The sequence below is a fragment of the Boleophthalmus pectinirostris genome, unplaced genomic scaffold (genome assembly GCF_026225935.1).
Source record: "Boleophthalmus pectinirostris isolate CB_2022bp ecotype Guang Dong unplaced genomic scaffold, ASM2622593v1 HiC_scaffold_1, whole genome shotgun sequence".
Classification (NCBI taxonomy): Eukaryota; Metazoa; Chordata; class Actinopteri; order Gobiiformes; family Gobiidae; genus Boleophthalmus; species Boleophthalmus pectinirostris.
This window is the reverse complement of record NW_026570970.1, coordinates 38711673-38730764: the sequence shown is the minus strand read 5'-3', so window position 1 is coordinate 38730764 and position 19092 is coordinate 38711673. Positions and strand designations below refer to the sequence as shown.

The 19092-nt window shown below is 43.1% G+C and overlaps 1 protein-coding gene across 1 annotated transcript in view; it reads left to right on the top strand.

The window, feature by feature from the left end:
• esyt3 (extended synaptotagmin-like protein 3) overlaps nucleotides 1-19092 on the top strand; it is a 43194-nt gene that overhangs the window by 10114 nt on the left and 13988 nt on the right. The window contains exons 7-14 of the mRNA XM_055162635.1: nucleotides 3402-3457; nucleotides 7029-7149; nucleotides 8080-8256; nucleotides 9069-9151; nucleotides 9560-9608; nucleotides 9716-9805; nucleotides 10533-10595; nucleotides 13264-13323. Of these exons, the coding sequence (XP_055018610.1) occupies nucleotides 3402-3457; nucleotides 7029-7149; nucleotides 8080-8256; nucleotides 9069-9151; nucleotides 9560-9608; nucleotides 9716-9805; nucleotides 10533-10595; nucleotides 13264-13323 (699 nt within the window). The remainder of the gene's footprint in view (nucleotides 1-3401; nucleotides 3458-7028; nucleotides 7150-8079; nucleotides 8257-9068; nucleotides 9152-9559; nucleotides 9609-9715; nucleotides 9806-10532; nucleotides 10596-13263; nucleotides 13324-19092) is intronic.

The window sequence follows — 19092 nt, the reverse complement described above, 5'->3', positions numbered from 1 at the left end:
CCCCGAAACTCCTCCCAGCTCCGAGTGTTTGCCTCCGCGACCACACGGGCTGCAGCACGCTTGGCCCGCCGGTACCTGTCAGCTGCCTCAGGAGTCCCCCGAGCCAGCAAGGCCCGATAGGACTCCTTCTTCAGCTTGACAGCATCCCTTACTTCCGGTGTCCACCACCGGGTTCTGGGGTTGCCGCCGCGACAGGCACCACAGACCTTACGCCCACAGCTCCGAGCAGCTGCATTGACAATAGAGGCCGAGAATGAAGCCCACTCGGACTCCATATCTCCAGCCTCCCCCGGAATCCGGGAGAAGTCCTCCCGGAGGTGCGAGTTGAAGGTCCCTCTGACAGAGGCTCCGCCAGACGTTCCCAACAGACCCTCACTACACGCTTGGGCCTGCCAGGTCTTTCCGGCTTCCTCCTCCGCCAGCGAACCCAACTCACGACCAGGTGGTGATCAGTTGACAGCTCAGCCCCTCTCTTCACCCGAGTGTCCAAGACACGCGGCCGGAGATCAGATGACACGACGACAAAGTCGATCATCGACCTCCGGCCTAGGGTGTCCTGGTGCCACGTGCACTTATGGACACCCTTGTGTCCATATGGTGTTTGTTATGGACAAACTGTGACTAGCACAGAAGTCCAATAACAAAACACCACTCGGGTTCAGATCGGGGAGGCCGTTCCTCCCAATCACCCCTCTCCAAGTGTCACTGTCGTTGCCCACGTGGGCGTTGAAGTCCCCCAGGAGAACAACGGAGTCCCCGGTCGGTGCACTGTCTAGTACCCCTCCCAAGGACTCCAAGAAGGCCGGGTACTCAGCACTGCTGTTCGGCCCGTAGGCCGACACCACAGTGAGAGACCTGTCCCCGACCCTGAAGGCGCAGGGACGCGCGACCCTCTCGTTCACCGGGGTGAACTCCAACACACAGCGACTGAGCTGTGGGGCAATGAGCAGGCCCACACCAGCCCGCCGCCGCTCCCCGCGGCCAACGCCAGAGAAATGGAGAGTCCAGCCCCTCTCAAGGAGTTGGGTTCCAGAGCCCAAACTGTGCGTGGAGGTGAGGCCGACTATATCTAGTCGGTAACGCTCAACCTCCCGCACAAGCTCAGGCTCCTTCCCCCCCAGCGAGGTGACATTTCCATGTCCCCAGAGCTAGTCTCCATGTCCGGAGATCCGGTCGCCGAGGCCCCCGCCGTCGACTGCTGCCCAGATCTCTCTGCACCGGCCCCATATGGATCCTCCTGCGGGTGGTGGGCCCACGTGAGGACGGCCCACGTCGCTCCTTCGGGCTGAGCCCGGCCGAGCCCCGTGGGGGAGGCTCGGCCACCAGGCGCTCGCTGGCGAGCACCCACCCCAGGCCTGGCTCCAGGGTGAGGCCCCGGTGACGCCAATCCGGGCGACGTAACTGGCCTTGCTCGTACACTCATCATAGGGCTTCTGAACCGTTCTTCGTCTGACCCGTCCCCCCGGACCTGTTTGCCTTGGGTGACCTACCAGGGGCATGAAGCCCCCGACAACATAGCTCCCGGGATCATCGGGCACTCAAAACCCCTCCACCACGATTGACGGTTAAAAACGTGCACGCCAAGGTAATTAATTATATGCATAAATGTGGATCATTCACACGTCTATTCACAGCTCATTTACATATCAATGCAGGTCCAGTAACAAATATACGGCCAATATAGTCACTTTACAATAGACCAATAGAAAACATCCTGTTTATGTGTGAGAGCTACAGCAGCTAATCGCTAATAACAAATAGCCAAAACTAGCTTCAAAGTTGATGTATTTCCAACACTTAGCGTCACACAGTCTCCTCCTCACATCACAAGTCTGAACTAATAAATGTCCTTTTAATCCAGACTCAAACCGATTGTCCGTAAAAAGAAAATAATCTCAGTGTTGCGCACCGCTGCGGGTGTAAACAAACACACGTGAGTGACGTGACTCTGTGGTGTGTTCAGGGACAGTACGGACACACACACAGACAAATGACTCCGCAGATAAATACTGATGCAGATGCAGACATTTATCTGTCTGTAAATTGGATTAAAAGAACAGAATGTAGAGAATCTAAGCTTGATGACGAGGTATAACGTGCCCACGTGAAATATCGGCCCATATCAGCAAGCATATCGGCCGATAGCCGATATGACTCCAGGTGCCCATATCAGCCAGTAATATCGGCCAGCCAATATATCGGTCGGGCTCTACTATCAACACAGATATTCACATGGACAGTCTGGTGTAATAACAGATTTGTTTGGGGTGTTTTGTGGAGTGGGTAAGACTGTTTTTATTGGCAGGAGAACTGTGACCATTGACATGCACTAGTCTAACACCAGTGACCTCTGCAAATACAAGGACTGGATAGAATCTTTTTTTTTAAAAGTGTCTCAACACGTCTCCAACACTCTGGCTCACTAGGAAATGAAGTCCTATGTCCAAAATTCCAGACTGTCCTTTTAAGCCTTCCATTTATTCATGTGCCCAAAAGCCTTACCTTAAATGACAGTGTAAGAAAATGTTTGTTTTTTTTCCCCCCAGTGTGCAGTTGTGTATGTGTGCCTGGCTTTGTGAGGTGCATTAAAAAAAGGAGAGACTTGGGCGCATGAGAACTCGGATAGGTCCTTTGTTTTGTCAAATTAGATTAAAAAACAAAAAAAAAAAAGAAAGATTTATTATTGTTTTTATTTGTAGATTGACTGACTTTAATTAGTCGTTATCTCACATAAGTTTTTGTAATTCATGTATTTATTTATGCAGTTTACTAGGTTTATTAATATTTCTCATCCCATCCCCATCAGCTCCCCAAGAGCAACAAACCCCCATTATGTTTTATTTTTTATGTGAGATAATGTCATTTCTAGGGAGAAAGAAAAAAAAAAAGAAAAGTCTATGTTGTGGTAGTTTGTAGAAATGACGTGAGTGGAGTCCAGACTGAGAGAGGTTCGATCAGTGATTGATTATTGGTATTTTGGAGAGATTCTGTTGAGATATGATCCATGAGCCCAGTAAGTTTCACTGCAGTTCAACTTTGTTTTACTTTTAAAGTGCACATGACAGGTTTATCATAGTTTTATATCCGTTGCGTGAGAGTTTGTTTGGGAAAAAACTAAAGAAAAGCACAAAAAACAGGAAGTTGCTCTGAGTTGTAAAACAGAATCCCTCAGAATCCCTCTGCCTATGTCATTAACAGGAAAACTCCATCCAAAATGCAGCAAAAATCAATGTTTGTGATTCTTAAGTGAACAGCTTCTTTTTCCTTTAGTTCAGCAGTGATGAGTAGAGTAGGGCAATTCCAGGGTTGAAATGATCCAAATGATATGGAGTTTATGGAGTTTAAAAACACAGTGGAACACTTCCTGTATAGACCAGTGCATCACTTTGTTTTGCTTTCAGACTCTGCAGATCAACTGGACTGGAACCACCAACCTCCTGGACAGCCCGGCCTTCAGGTACAGCTCATGTACACTGTGTTATTTGTGATGATCGCTCTCTCATCTGCACACAAAACCTTCATTTTTAATCCGTGTGTCATTTGTTCATTTGTTTTTCAATTTAAAACCAAAAATAACAAAACAAAAAAACAACTGTTTTCTTCACTATTTGTCTCCAAAACCAAAATGAAAAAACGGATAACGATTCATTTTTTCAGTTTTCGATTTTATGTTTAAATGAAGAATGGAAAAAATGGATAACGGCCGTTCCCGTCTACGTGACTTCCGTGACTGTGATGCCGGACTTTTGCACCGCATACGGACTGGACTGAGACTGAGACCAGACCGGGACTGAGACTGAGACCAGACCGGGACTGAGACTGAGACCAGACCGGGACTGAGACTGAGACCAGACCGGGACTGGGACTGAGAGACTGAGACCAGACCGGGACTGAGACCGAGACCAGGACCAGGTTGGGACCAGACCAGGACCAGGTTGGGACCAGACCGGGAACAGAGTGAAACTGAGACCGGGACCAGACCGGAGGCTCAGAGCTCACGGCAGGGCCAGAGCTCGAAGCTGAGACTCGGACCCCACGGAGGCTCGGAGTCAAAGCTCGGAGTCCGCTCTTGTCCCGCTCTGGTCCCAGTCTGGTCCTGGTCTGGTCACGGACCTGGATCAGTCCTGGTTCAGTCCGTATGTGGTGCAAAAGTCCGGCATCGCAGTCACGGAAGTCACGTAAATGGGAACGGCCGTTATGCATTTTTTCCATTGTTCATTTAAACATAAAATCGAAAACTGAAAAAAACGAATTGTTATCCATTTATTCATTTTGGTTTTGGAGATAAACAATGAAGAAAACAGTTGTTTTTTCATTTTCTTATTTTTGGTTTTATATTGAAAAACGAATGAACGAATGATACACGGATTATTTTTCACTCTCTGTTCTTTGCCTGAATTCGTTTCATGTGGATAGGCCCAGTAATTAGGCTCTGCAGTATCATAACATTATTTCCTTAGAGTGTATTTTAAAAAAGCTACCACAATCACAACTGACCCTGTGTCTCCAGAGCCTTCACCTAAAGACACATCCAAGATTTGTCTCATTCTCAGGAGGGCTGTGTATCGTTAAGAAGCTTCCGATACGATACATACCTCGATACATAGGCCACAATACGATACGCGTCTCGATACAGTGAGCTTTTGATTTGATACGATGTTTTAAATTGATTTTATATGGTTCAATAAAAAAAATCATGGCAAGTCTTTGTTAAACCACTTCTTGTGTAAAGTTCATATGAAACACAAACATTCTAATCATCAGAACAGTGAAAATGTCAAATGTGTTGCATAAATGAGTTTCCTTCCTCTAAAAAAGCAACAAAACTGTAGTGCTGTAACAAAATAATAAGTAAGAAATACCAAAATATACTCTTGGCGATATATTGATACTGCATTGTCACATTAAACAATACAATTTATCGATATTTCAATATTTTTGCACAGCCCTAATTCTCAGTTTATGGACAGGCCTCATGTGAAAGTTCAGAACCTCCAGAACAGGCTCGATCCACTAGGGGTGTAACGATATCCAAGTCTCACGATACGATATCGCCACAGTATGAACCTCATGGTACAATATGATATTTATTGTGATATTATGGGAACGCTCAAGATATGATGGAGAGGCTCACGTTCAGGGATGTAACAATATCCAAATCTCTCTGTACGATATTTTCACGATATATACATCTCACGGTACGATATTTATTACAATATTTTATGGAGACTAACTTGCTCCTTTTTCCTGTGACATAACTTATTCCAAAGAGCTAAGACTTAAAAGTGTTAGAACTGTTATTTCTTGTAGTCTACACTGAAATGGAGCAAGGAATCATGGTCTATGTAGTTCCCGCTGTCTTTTTTTAACTGTTGCTGCATCATAACTCTTCATGTAATTCGATATATTGTGATGATCCACGATATTGTAAGAACTCTGACGATACAATATCACAATATTTCAGTTATTGTTACATCCCTACTGTTCACGTTTACATCAAACTAGGAAGTCGTGTGGAAAGATGCGATGAAACTTGGTGTAGTGAACTGGTGTAGTTCTGACACTGGACTCACCGACCGACTGTGATCAAACCCACTGAAGTAAATGTAATAAAATAAAGACTGCAGACGTATGTGCTGTTTGGAATCATCTGGAGTTTGGCGTCTCTTCTAATCACATGTACCAGTGCACTCAGAGTTGTGTGTCAGTGGGGAAATGGTGAAAACTGAGGTGTGGTTGGAATTGTTGATTAACTGAACATAACAGAACTCTACAATCAAAACTGGGCGTGTGAAGTTGTAAACTCATCTTTCCAAATGTCTTCCTGGTTTGTGACATAAGTGTGAATAGAGTCTATTCCCTCCCTAAGCTGCAGAGGCTGCACTAGCACTGACTCGTGATGGTGCAGGTGCTGGGTTTAGGGAGAGACTGTTCAGATCAGAGAGAGACATTTTAGGTTTAAACACACTGGATTTCAGCATTGAAACTGTCAACTCAAATGGGAGAGTTGTATTTGGTTTGAACATGTTTGTATTTGGTTTACCTGCTGTGTGTGGCAAAGGTGGGGAGTTACAAGTCATGACTTGGACTTGAGTCAAACTCGAATCACTATTTTTAGGACTTGAGACTTGACTTGATAAAATGGATTAAGATAGGGCGACCAAACGTCTTTTCCCTGGACATGTCTGTTTTTTGCATTATGTCCTGGGCATCTGGGCTTTTTTTTTTTTTTTTTTTTTTTTTAAGTGATGGAAATGGCTGGGTTTTCATTTCCTTTCATTGTTTCATTGGGGACATTAAATTGAGCGGCTCTCGTAGCTCTCTGTGCACTCAGAAGGAGTGAGCAAAATGTGCATTTAACAATGACTTGTACAAGAAATTCTCCATTTTCTGTCCTGGTCGGGCCAAGTGGGGCCATGTGCACAGGTTGTGAGGTGAGAGTAGCTCAGTGTCGAGGCCCCATCCCCGGTAAGGTGTCTGGGTTTTCACAAACAGAAATATGGTCACCCTGGACTAAGATTTGAGACTCAACTTGGACTTGAGGCCTGTGACTTGAGAAGACTTGAAGCACTTTTAAATCTGAATTCTTTAATTCTGACCATAATGATTCACACCAAGAAGGAAAAAATAGCTAAATTAATTTCTATAACTCTTATATACTCACATAAATAAACTGTACTTAGAAAACTCATAGTAGTAGTAGTAGTAGTAGTAGTAGTAGTAGTAGTAGTAGTAGTAGTAGTAGTCATATAAATTGCAAAAATCTAAACTATATTTGGTACTGACTTGAAGCTCAAAGCAGACGACTTGGACTTGGCTTGGACTCATGGACCAGTAACTCGAGACTCAACTTGGACTTGCCTGTGTTTGACTTGGTACTTGACTCGGACTTGAGGTCAAAGACTTGAGACTTGCAAAACAAAGACTTGGTTCCACCTCTGTTGTGTGGACACAGTCAGGTGACATTTGTGAATGTGTTTGTGTGTGTGTGTGTGTGTGTGTTTGTGTTTGTGAATGTGTGCGTGCAGCTCTCTGTCTGAGGAGACCATCATGGACATCATCGCCTCCATCATGGTGCTGCCCAACAGAATGTGCTTCCCACTCATCGACCAGGTTAAAGTGGACCAGATGAGGTTCCCCATGCCCCGGGTAAGTACAGGAGATCCTCTGCATCATCTGACCTCCTGTGCTCCTCTGACCCTCACCTCCTCTGCTACTGTCTCTTCCTCCTCTCCTCTGTCCTCCTCTCTCTCTGTCCTCCTCTCCTCCGTCCTCCTCTCCTCCGTCCTCCTCTCTCTCCTCCTCCTCTTCTCCTCTTCTCTCCTCTCTCCTCCGTCCTCCTCTCCTCCGTCCTCCTCTCTCCGTCCTCTCTCTTCTCCTCTTCTCTGTCCTCCTCTCCTCCGTCCTCCTCTCTCCGTCCTCCTCTTCTCCGTCCTCCTCTTCTCTCCTCTTCTCTCCTCTCTCCGTCCTCCTCTCCTCCTCCTCCTCTCTCCTCCTCCTCCTCCGTCCTCCTCCTCCGTCCTCCTCTTCTCTCTCCTCTCTCGTCCTCCTCTCCTCCGTCCTCCTCTCTTTTCCTCCTCTTCTCCGTCCTCCTCTCCTCCGTCCTCCTCTCCTCCGTCCTCCTCTCTCTCTCCTTCCTCCTCTCCTCCGTCCTCCTCTTCTCCTCTTCTCTCTCCTCTCTCTCCTCCGTCCTCCTCTCTTCTCCGTCCTCCTCCTCTCTCCTCTCCTCCGTCCTCCTCTCTTCTCCTCCTCCTCTTCTCCTCTCCTTCTCCGTCCTCCTCTCCTCCGTCCTCCTCTCCTCCGTCCTCCTCTCTCCTCTGTCCTCTCTCCTCCGTCCTCCTCTTCTCCTCTCTCTCCGTCCTCCTCTCCTCCGTCCTCCTCTTCTCCGTCCTCCTCTCCTCCTCTCCTCCGTCCTCCTCTTCTCCGTCCTCCTCTCCTCCGTCCTCCTCTCCTCCGTCCTCTCTCCTCCTCCTCCTCCGTCCTCCTCTCCTCCGTCCTCCTCTTCTCCTCCTCTCCTCCGTCCTCCTCTCCTCCGTCCTCCTCTCCTCCGTCCTCCTCTTCTCCGTCCTCCTCCACCAGGGGGTGGTCCGTGTTCACCTGCTGGAGGCCAGGGACCTCATGGCTAAAGACACGTACATGATGGGGCTGGTGAAGGGGAAGTCGGACCCTTATGCCACGCTCCGAGTCGGCAACAGAAACTTCAAGAGCAAAACCATCAAAGAAAATCTGCACCCCAAATGGAACGAGGTCTACGAGGTCAGGCTTCCACTCTGCCTTTAGTCCTTGGTTTAGATCTCAGGGTTTAGATCTCTGGTTTAGATCTCTTGGTTTTAGATCTCTTGGTTTTGGTTTAGATCTCTTGGTTTAGATCTCTGGTTTAGGGTTTAGATCTCTGGGTTTAGATCCTCTGGGTTTAGATCTCTGGTTTAGATCTTTGGTTTAGTCCCTGGTTTAGATCTTTGGTTTAGTCCTAGTTTAGTCTCTGGTTTAGTCTCTGGTTTAGTCCTGGTTTAGTCCTAGTTTAGTCTCTGGTTTAGTCTCTGGTTTAGTCCTGGTTTAGTCCTGGTTTAGTCCTAGTTTAGTCCTGGTTTAGTCCTGGTTTAGTCCTAGTTTAGTCCTGGTTTAGTCTCTGGTTTAGTCTCTGGTTTAGTCCTGGTTTAGTCCTGGTTTAGTCCTAGTTTAGTCCTGGTTTAGTCCTGGTTTAGTCCTGGTTTAGTTTAGTCCTGGTTTAGTCCTGGTTTAGTCCTGGTTTAGTCCTGGTTTAGTCCTGGTTTAGTCCTAGTTTAGTCCTAGTTTAGTCTCTGGTTTAGTCCTAGTTTAGTCCTGGTTTAGTCCTGGTTTAGTCCTGGTTTAGTCCTGGTTTAGTCTCTGGTTTAGTCCTAGTTTAGTCCTGGTTTAGTCCTGGTTTAGTCCTGGTTTAGTTCTAGTTTAGTCTCTGGTTTAGTCCTGGTTTAGTCCTGGTTTAGTCCTGGTTTAGTCCTAGTTTAGTCCTGGTTTAGTTCTGGATCAGGAGCAGTCACTGGGGCAAAGTGGGCGGGGCACTCACTGCTGCCCCCTGCTGTGCTCAGTTTGTGGTGCACGAGGCCCCGGGGCAGGAGCTGGAGGTGGAGCTGTTCGATGAAGACACGGACAAAGACGACTTCCTCGGACGGTGAGAAGACCTCCCTCTCCCTAGACGACTCCTCTCTCTCCGCAGACTTCTCAGATCAGTTTGATAGATACTGTCCCATACGGTGCTCTACCTGATTTTCTTTTTCTTTTTTTGTCTGGAATGTTCCAGTATTGTATTAAACATATCCATCTTTACTAATAACATGAGCTTTTATTGGCTTAAAAAGTTGCATTCTTACTGTGAGTGGGCTGGCCCCTCCACAGATCTGACATGTAACTTGGCCCTATGGCATCACCTGCTAGGGATAGGTAAGTGTAATGCCATACTGTGGAACATTCCAGGCAACATCTCCAAGGAGAGAAGCTAATGACAGACCCTACACCAGAAAAGTGACACAATTTGAAGTGTGAGTAGAAACGTTGACATGTGTTTGCTGTGTGAGTGCAGGTACAATCTGGACCTGGGGGAGGTGAAGAAGAACAAAGTCATGGACCAGGTAAAGTGCTGGGTCAGAGCTCCTCAGCGCGCCGGGTTACCCTTTATTTATCTGCGTACATTTCTTTGTTTTGACTTCTTGTTCATCTGTATGTGTTGTTGTTGCAGTTGTTCACACTAGAGGGCGCTCAGACTGGAGAGATCCACCTCAGACTGCAGTGGCTTTCTCTGCACACTGACCCGCACCTGCTCAAAGAGGTACACAACACTCCTGTACCCCAACTCCAACTCACTACTGCTTTAACCCAGAGACACTGAAGGACGGGTCAAACGCAGGTTTAACCCGGAGACACTGAAGGACGGGTCAAACGCAGGTTTAACCCGGAGACACTGAAGGACGGGTCAAACGCAGGTTTAACCCAGGAGACACTGAAGGACGGGTCAAACGCAGGTTTAACCCGGAGACACTGAAGGACGGGTCAAACGCAGGTTTAACCCGGAGAGACACTGAAGGACGGGTCAAACGCAGGTTTAACCCGGAGACACACTGAAGGACGGGTCAAACGCAGGTTTAACCCGGAGACCACGGAGACACTGAAGGACGGGTCAAACGCAGGTTTAACCCGGAGACACTGAAGGACGGGTCAAACGCAGGTTTAACCCGGAGACACTGAAGGACGGGTCAAACGCAGGTTTAACCCGGAGACACTGAAGGACGGGTCAAACGCAGGTTTAACCCGGAGACACTGAAGGACGGGTCAAATGCAGGTTTAACCCGAGACACTGAAGGACGGGTCAAATCGCAGGTTTAACCCAGAGACACTGAAGGACGGGTCAAATGCAGGTTTAACCCAGAGACACTAAAGGACGGGTCAAATGCAGGTTAAACCCAGAGATGCTGTAGGATGGGTCAAATGCAGGTTTAACGCAGAGACGCTGAAGGACGGGTCAAATGCAGAGGACTCATTGTTGTTGTGTGTTTCAGACGAATGACGGTTTGGCCTGTGCCATGTTGGCCGTTTACCTGGACAATGCCTCTGGTCTCCCGGTGAGTTTAAACACACAAAAACATATTTGACATTTGACAGAAGCTCAGGTAAAGTGCAGATGACAAGAAAAGTACAAAAATACAAGAAGTGGCTCTGAGATGTAAAACAGAATCTGTGTTTTATCATCTACACGAACAAGTCCATCCAAAATGTAAGCTCAGGAAAGGAATTTTAAAGACAGTTTATTTCCTTCATTTGACTAAATAAACTTGTTGTCTTTTATTTCCATTAGTCTCATCATAACTTTCCACTTTCCATAGTTTAATTTAGACACGGTTTGGCCTTTGTTTACATTCTGGTTGCTAGGTAACAGTTGTGATATTTATAGTGGTAATAGACCTTTTTCACAACAGCCAAAAGTGCCGTGATGTAGAGTAAACCTCACTTCTGGTTAGTGCTTTTCTCTGGCAAAATATGTGTGTAAATGTGTGTCGTATTCTCCAGCAGCTTCATAAATCTGCCCCATCACCAAATCTTCAACCAACAAACTCCACAAAGAATAAACATTCTTCATGAACAATTTATCCACAACTATCAAGAGAAGAAAGACCAAAACTTAAAGGAAACAATGACGATGCATTAGTGACACACTCAACTAAACTTGTTGGTTGAAGATTTGGTGATGGGGCAGATTTATGAAGCTGGTGAAAAATACACACATTTCCACAGATATGTTGCCACAGAAAAGCATTATTGTAAGTGACGTTTACCTACATCACGGCACTTCAGCTGTTGTGAAAAAGGTCTATTCCACATCTGCTGCCATGTCCAACCAAGAAGTCAAATTGTTAAGTTAAAACTCTGCAGGATTTTTATTCATTTCTTAAATATAATGATGTTAACTATGTTGTTGTGAAATGGGAGTTCTAACTGACCCTCACATGAGTCCTGTGAGGAGAAACTTCACCTAAACACACAGGGAATGGAATTTAAACCTTCAACCCTTCTTTTTGTCCTGCTCAAGTTCAACTGAAACATGGTGGAATCAGTGGCTTCATGCTCTTTCTGCTGTTGTGTCCTTTGACTAAACACTTGACAGCCTTGTTTACTCTCTTGTATTGTGGTGTGTAGTTGGTCTTAGGCAATGTTGGGGAGTAACAGATTACATGTACCAGAGTTACGTAATCAGAGTACAAATTATGAGTAACTGTATTCGGTTACAGTTACTGTTTAAGTGAGTAGTAATTGGATTACAGTTACTTGGTTGAAATAAATGGATTATACTGAGATATTTTCCTGTTTTCACAAATTGGGCTATATCCCTTTTTTTTGTGGTAATTCCACTCATTGCCGGACACAAAATCAGGGCTAAAACCAGGTCCAAACCAGGTCTAAACCAGGTCTAAACCAGGTCTAAACCAGGTCTAAACCAGGTCTAAACCAGGTCTAAACCAGGTCTAAAACCAGGTCTAAACCAGGTCTAAAACCAGGTCTAAACTAGGACTAAACCAGGACTAAACCAGGACTAAACCAGGACTAAAACCAGGATCTAAAACCAGGTCTAAAACCAGGTCTAAAACCAGGTCTAAAACCAGGTCTAAAACCAGGTCTAAAACCAGGTCTAAAACCAGGTCTAAACCATGTCTAAACCAAGACTAAACCAAGACAAACCAGGATTAAACCAGGTCCAAAACTAGGTAAACTAGGTCCAAACCAGATCTAAACCAGGACTAAACCAGGACTAAACCAGGACTAAACCAGGACTAAACCAGGACTAAACCAGGTCTAAACCAGGTCTAAACAAGGACTAAAACCAGGACTAAACTATGTCTCAAACAGGATTTAACAGGACTAAATCATGGCGTGTGGACCATGTCTCCTCGTCTTCTATCAATAATATTTTTAATTTGGTTCAGTAAAGTTTGGGCTTTTTATTTTCTTTTATCAGACAAAATTTCTTATGTTACGATATCCTCGTTTTTGCTTCTCTACAGCAAATCAAGTAATCCAAAGTATTCAGATTATGTTACTCACGTTAAGTAATTTAATGGATTAAGTTACAAACTACATTTTGGGGTATGTAATCTGTAATCTGTAGGGGATTACATTTTAAAAGGAACGTTCACAACACTGGTTTTAGGACACCGTCACAGTGTGTGGAGTGAGTGATGATCTGTGAGGCAGATGAGCCGTGGTGTTCTCAGAGTGCAGAAGTGGACGTAGCCAACCCGCCACATTCCAAACAGGAAGTGAGCCTGGGTGTGATTCAGCTCCATCGATTCTGGCTCCAGTTCACGTTCTATTGAAAAAACCATTGCCCCTTTTCTCTGTAACTGCTGCTGTCAGGCTCTACATGATCCCAGGGTTTCTATTTCCAAGCTGTGTGTGACGTTCCTCTCTTAGTGCTCTTGTTTCACAGGCTGGGCTTGTTGGACAGTTGGATTTGAGCATTTCCCTGGACGAGCAGAAGCCTGTAGAACTCACTGAACACCACCTGTGACTTTATGCTGTTGCAGAAAAACATTGTGCTTTTTAAATTGAGTAATGGTCCCACTTTATGATGTTACTTCTTCCATTTATTGATACTTTGCAGCTGATGTCCTCAGCCTTCCATGGGGATGTGATGCTTACTGTAGGCACTGCACTGTGTGTGTGACAAATGCTTTTTAAGCTTTTTATTCCGTTTGACATGTTTGATTTTTAATATGAACCTGTATGTGTGTGCAGAAAGACCACAGTGAGTTCAGCCAGCATCAGAAACACGGCAAGCACGTCAAAGAGGCTCGGGTAAGACCTGTCACCCCTCATGTTCACTCCTCTTCACTCTGAGCACACGGCTTGGTCTCATCTTTACACACAACAAGGATGAGAAGCCCTAGCCTTAGCTTAGTCATGTACATGGTTATAAACACAGGTGGAATGTACATTTACTTGAGTAGCTTTTTGAAGTACTTTTCTAGCAGCATACACAGTACTCTTCTTGCAGTGCTCTTTCAGATCTGATTTAGTTTGTCTCATTTTTGTGTCTGTGCTTTGAAAACACCAGATTTTGTGCAATATTTAATGTTTTATTCTTCAAATGACATTAACTTTAAATTATAAATCATGTTACATCCTGGCAATTACTCTTGAGTAGTAATATTTCTAAATACTTTTACCACTTCTGTGTACTTCTACTTGAGTACTAATACTTTAAATCAACTTAGAGTTAACTTGAGTACTGCTCCGCTCACCTCTGGTTATAAATATTTGAGAGAGAGAATATTTGTTATCGCTTCAGTGGTGCGAAGTTACAATACAAAGAAAAACAGTGTCACATGGTTTAAAGTGTTAAACACACCCAGAGCCGCTCCAGTGAAACGCATCAGGACAAACCGGTGTGACAAAAAATAATGCGCACACACCCAAATCTGATTATGATTTGATTTCTGGACATTTGAGATTATTTCAAGGCTCCATATGACTCTCTTTTCTGATCTCTGTTCTAATGTCGTTTCCTCATCACACACAGACCTGGAGTTGTGTTTTCTTTCATTCACACGTTTGACATGTTTAACACAAACCCTGCACATTTAGGCTGAGTTCTTCTCTCAAACTGAAACTGAAAATACTTTGTTCCACCTTGTGATGTCATGTGGTAATTACAGAAAGTGCTCCAGTGTGTTTTCAAATCCATACGCCTTCACTAGAATCTTTTGGATGATTTCAGTCCTGAAAGTGCCAGTCTCTACTACAGGTAAAAGGGGCTGTGAGCTTCATGACACTACAGCCTCATGACATCACAAGGTGGTTTGTAGACAGACTAATAATGTTAGTGAAGCATGTGTGAATGAAACAAAAAACTATGTGTTTTGAAGCGATAACAACATGGCTTTAAGATCCAAGAGTCCAGTTGGTGTAATGTTGGACCTTTTAAACTAAGTGCAAACTAGAGGCGAGGCGAGACACTATTTGAACAACACGAGACACGACACTGGTCCACAAGGATGAGATTATGAAATTATGTATAATAATTTAAACAAAATCTGTGTAAATCAGATGCAAGACCCTGTAACATGACATGGCCCCTTTAGTCCAGTTCACTATATACTTTTGTGGGAATTTTGGGGGGATTTGCTAAACTATATATTTTTGGAAAGGTTATTGTGTATGAAGTCAGAAAATCAGTGTTTGCATTTGCTTAATGTCTATATGAATTTTTTTTTTTTAAATGGCCATCAAAAAACTCTTTTTGACATATCTCAGCCTCTGAATATTCTGAATTTTCAGCCCATATTAGAAAGCCTGCAACAAGTGTCTTTGTAATCATTCACATACTGAGATAGTAAATGTTTTAGTGAGTGGTATAAAAAAAAAATCTGTATTTTTTTGAAGAACAGCTGGAGCATGAAACGTGAACTTTTCATTACAAACATATTGCAAGAAAACCACCACACTGGGTTATTATTATCTACTCATGTACTGAAGTATTATATAGGTAATGTTGTGTAACTAGCACCCTTATATTGTGGGTTTAGCAGTAAAAACCAACATTTCAGTTTATTCAGAAGTCGAGATACTATAATTTTAAAATTTATGGCGGCCATTTTTTTTACTTTAATATGGCCACCATATAGACATCTGGGCAAATGCAAACATTGATTTTCTGACTCCATATACTATAACCTTTACAAAAATATATAGTTTAGCAAATCCCCCAAAAATTCCCACTAAGGTTAAAATGTGAATATAAGAACTGGACTATTATGCAGATTGTGAGTGTGGAAATCTACTGAAGAGCAAAATAAACGTCTGAAACAACAAGAGAAATCTTATCACAGGAAGAAAAAAACAACACTTTGTAACATGTCTTATCTTTGTTAAAACCTGCACATGTGTGAACACTCCAAGAAATCAGATTACGCACATGAGATGAGATGTTTAGTAATCGGACAACTCTGGAAATGGGATATTGATCAGACTTCCTGAGCCTGTTCACATAGACAGTTTGTGTGCAGACACTGGGGAGGGGTTTGACTCTGAAAGAATCTGTGGAGGAATGTGCCAGATCAAAGTGAGTTTCCTCACAGCACAGACACAAACCTGCTCAGCTCTGTGACCTGGAATTATCTTTGCTCTACTTTTACACACGTAGCAGTAGCAGTAGTAGTAGTAACAACAGTAGTAACAGTAGTAGTGGTAGTAGAATTAGTAACAACAGTAGTGGTGGGAGTAGTAGTAGTAACAACAGTAGTGGTGGTAGTAGTAGTAGTAACAACAGTAGTAGTAGTAGTAGTAACAACAGTAGTGGTGGTAGTAGTAGTAGTAACAACAGTAGTGGTGGTAGTAGTAGTAGTAACAACAGTAGTGATGGTAGTAGTAGTAGTAACAACAGTAGTGGTGGTAGTAGTGGTAGTAATAGTAACAACAGTAGTGGTGGTAGTAGTAGTAGTAGTATAAAAAGAAAACAGAAAACGCACACCAAGATTTCTGCAGAGGTGCAAATGCAAGGAGTAGCCAGATCAGAGTGAAAAAATGCATAGCACACTCGGTTGGCCGATGTCCAAATACTATTTTATTAACAAAATAACGTTTCGGCAAAAAAAAGCCTTCATCAGATATTTTTCTTGTCTTGGACCACAGCACACAAAATGGTTGCCAGCCCAGGTGCCCATATACCCACTCAATGAATGGGAGGTCCCAAAGTGAGGTCACCCAGTGAGTTCAGCCCATTCTACAACAAGAAACAACTGTTTACATAAAAAAACATTTTATAAAATACAGAAATAGTTTGTCTATTACAAAAAACATCTTAGATCAAACTCGATATTAAGTCCATGAGGAGTAAAAGTTTTAAGATGGTGAATCCAGAAGTGCTCTCTTTTTGACAGGAGCATTTCTAGATTACCACCTCTAGGGGGCAGTTCCACATGTTCGATGCCAATATATCTTAAGGAAGAGATAGGATGGTTAAAATCAACAAAATGAGCCGCCCACAGGATAGTTCATGTTTTTGCATCTGATTGTACTCCTATGCTCTGCAATCCGTGTTTTTAAAGCCCTGCTGGTTTTACCCACATAAGCCTTACCACAGGGGCAGGTGATCATATAAATCACGGACTTGGTGTTACAGGATATAATTCCTTTGATCTTTATTTCTTTACCAGTGTGAGGGTGCTTAAAACTATTGCAGCGATATGTATAGTTGCACTGACTGCACCCACCACAACGACGATTTCCATCAGGAATAGGAGTCAGTATAGTTTGGTGTGTGGTTTGATTAGGAGGAAGGTAGGAGTGCACAAGTCTATCTCCAAGGTTTCTTCCTCTTTTATACACCACAAGGGGGCGCTCTTTAAAAAGCCACACCCAATGAAGAGTCAGTTTTTAATATATGCCAATGTTTAGTTATGATGTTTTTAAGTTGTTCCGCGGGTTTTGAGTATCCAGTAGAAAATACAATCCGCTTATTGGCATTTTTTGGAGGGCTGACCCTCAGAAAATCAGATCTAGGTTTTCCTTTTACTTTAGTGGCAGCATCATTTAAAATAGATTTCTTATAACCCCTTTGTTCAAAGTTTGTCATCATATTACTTAAATTTCTTTCAAAGTCATCAGTTTTGTGGCATATTCTTTTAAGCCTACAAAATTGACTGTATGGGAGACTCTTTTTCAATGGAAGTGGATGCTGAGAGTCAGCTCTAAGTAAAGAATTTCGAGCTGTAGGCTTTTTATATAAGTCCGTATACAGCTGATTACCCTCTCTGATGATCCACAGGTCCAAAAAACTCAAGCGCTGTTGATCATAATCCATAGTAAAAGATATATATGAGGAGCGCGAGTTCAGATAAGCAAAAAAATGACTCAAGTCTCAATTTAGTACCTTTGAACAAGCAAAAAATGTCATCCAAATATCTCTTCCATAGACATATGTTTTCTTTGAATTCATTATCGTGATAGATAAAATTTTCCTCAAACAGACCCATGTATAAGTTACAGAAGGATGGTGAAAAAGGGCTACCCATAGGTACTCCGTGTTTTTGAATGTAAAAAGTGTCCTGAAAAACCCAATAGTTGTTTTTCAATATAAGCCACGACATATCCAGAATAGAATTCAAAGAGGGGACCTCAATGTTCAATTTGGTCACATAATGTTTCATTGCCTCCATACCCCCATCATGTGGAATGGAGGTGTACATAGAGTTTATATCAAAAGATACCAAATACCATTCCTCTTCACTGGAGACACAGTCTATAGATTCAACAAAGTTTATCATATGACCTGTGTCCTTTATGAAGGAAGGCAAAGCTTCAGCTGCAGGTCTGATAATACTATCAATAAAAATAGACAGATTAGATGTAATCGAGCCAATACTGGCTACAATTGGTCTCCCTGGTGGATTTTCAAGGCTTTTGTGTATTTTTGGCAATATATAGAAAGTAGGAATAATAGGGTAGTCCACTTTAAGAAAGCTATATTCATTTTCAGAAATCTCACCATTCTGTAACAGTACACTTAAAGCTTCATGAATAGAGTTCTTAAAATCATCTGTAGGATTACTTGGAAGTTTCTCATAGAATGTATTGTCTGATAATTGTCTCATGCATTCTTTTATATAGTCAGATTTGTTCATCACTACAATAGCCCCACCTTTATCAGCTTGTTTTATTATTATAGCTTCATCCTTTTCCAAATCATCTAAAGCAGTTTGTTCTTCCTTAGTTAGGTTTTTGTAAGTTTGAAAACTGTTTTTCTTTTTTAAAAGGGCATCAACATCCTGTTCAACTAATCTGCAATAGGTTTCAATTGAATTATTTCGATTAGGAGGAGGAATGAAAGTACTTTTACCTCTGAAATATTTTTTGGGGGTTGTATTTTCCGTTACAGACAAATCAGATGACAAAGACTGATGTTCTACAGACGTATTTTGCTTAAAAAATTCTTTGAGTCGTATATTTCTGAAAAACCTAAAGAGGTCTACTTTAACATCAAAGTCTTTAATATTGTTAGTGGGCACAAACGAAAGTCCTTTGTTTAAAACTGATATGTGAAAGCTAATGAAGAAATGCAAATGAAATTGTCAAAGGAAATCAAAGAAATCAAGATTCGGAAGTTCAACAGAGATAAAAATGATGCCCTGGAAGGAAAAACCTACCCCTGGAGATCAACAGAGAAAAAAGTGGTGTGGCGACAACAAAGGGAAGATTTCTCCTCTGACCAACTATCAACAGCATCGAGCTCTAGTTTTTTATCCAACAAGAGCATGCGCGAGCGAAACAGAGGAAGAAGACAACCACACAGACCAAAAGGCGCCCTACACGACGGGGGAAGAGGAAAAAGACCATGGACCCGGTCCAGGGTTCATCACCAGAAGAACTGACTGTTTTCAATCTTTCTAGTAAGTCACTGACTAAGTCCCACATATCAGTTTTAAACAAAGGACTTTCGTTTGTGCCCACTAACAATATTAAAGACTTTGATGTTAAAGTAGACCTCTTTAGGTTTTTCAGAAATATACGACTCAAAGAATTTTTTAAGCAAAATACGTCTGTAGAACATCAGTCTTTGTCATCCGA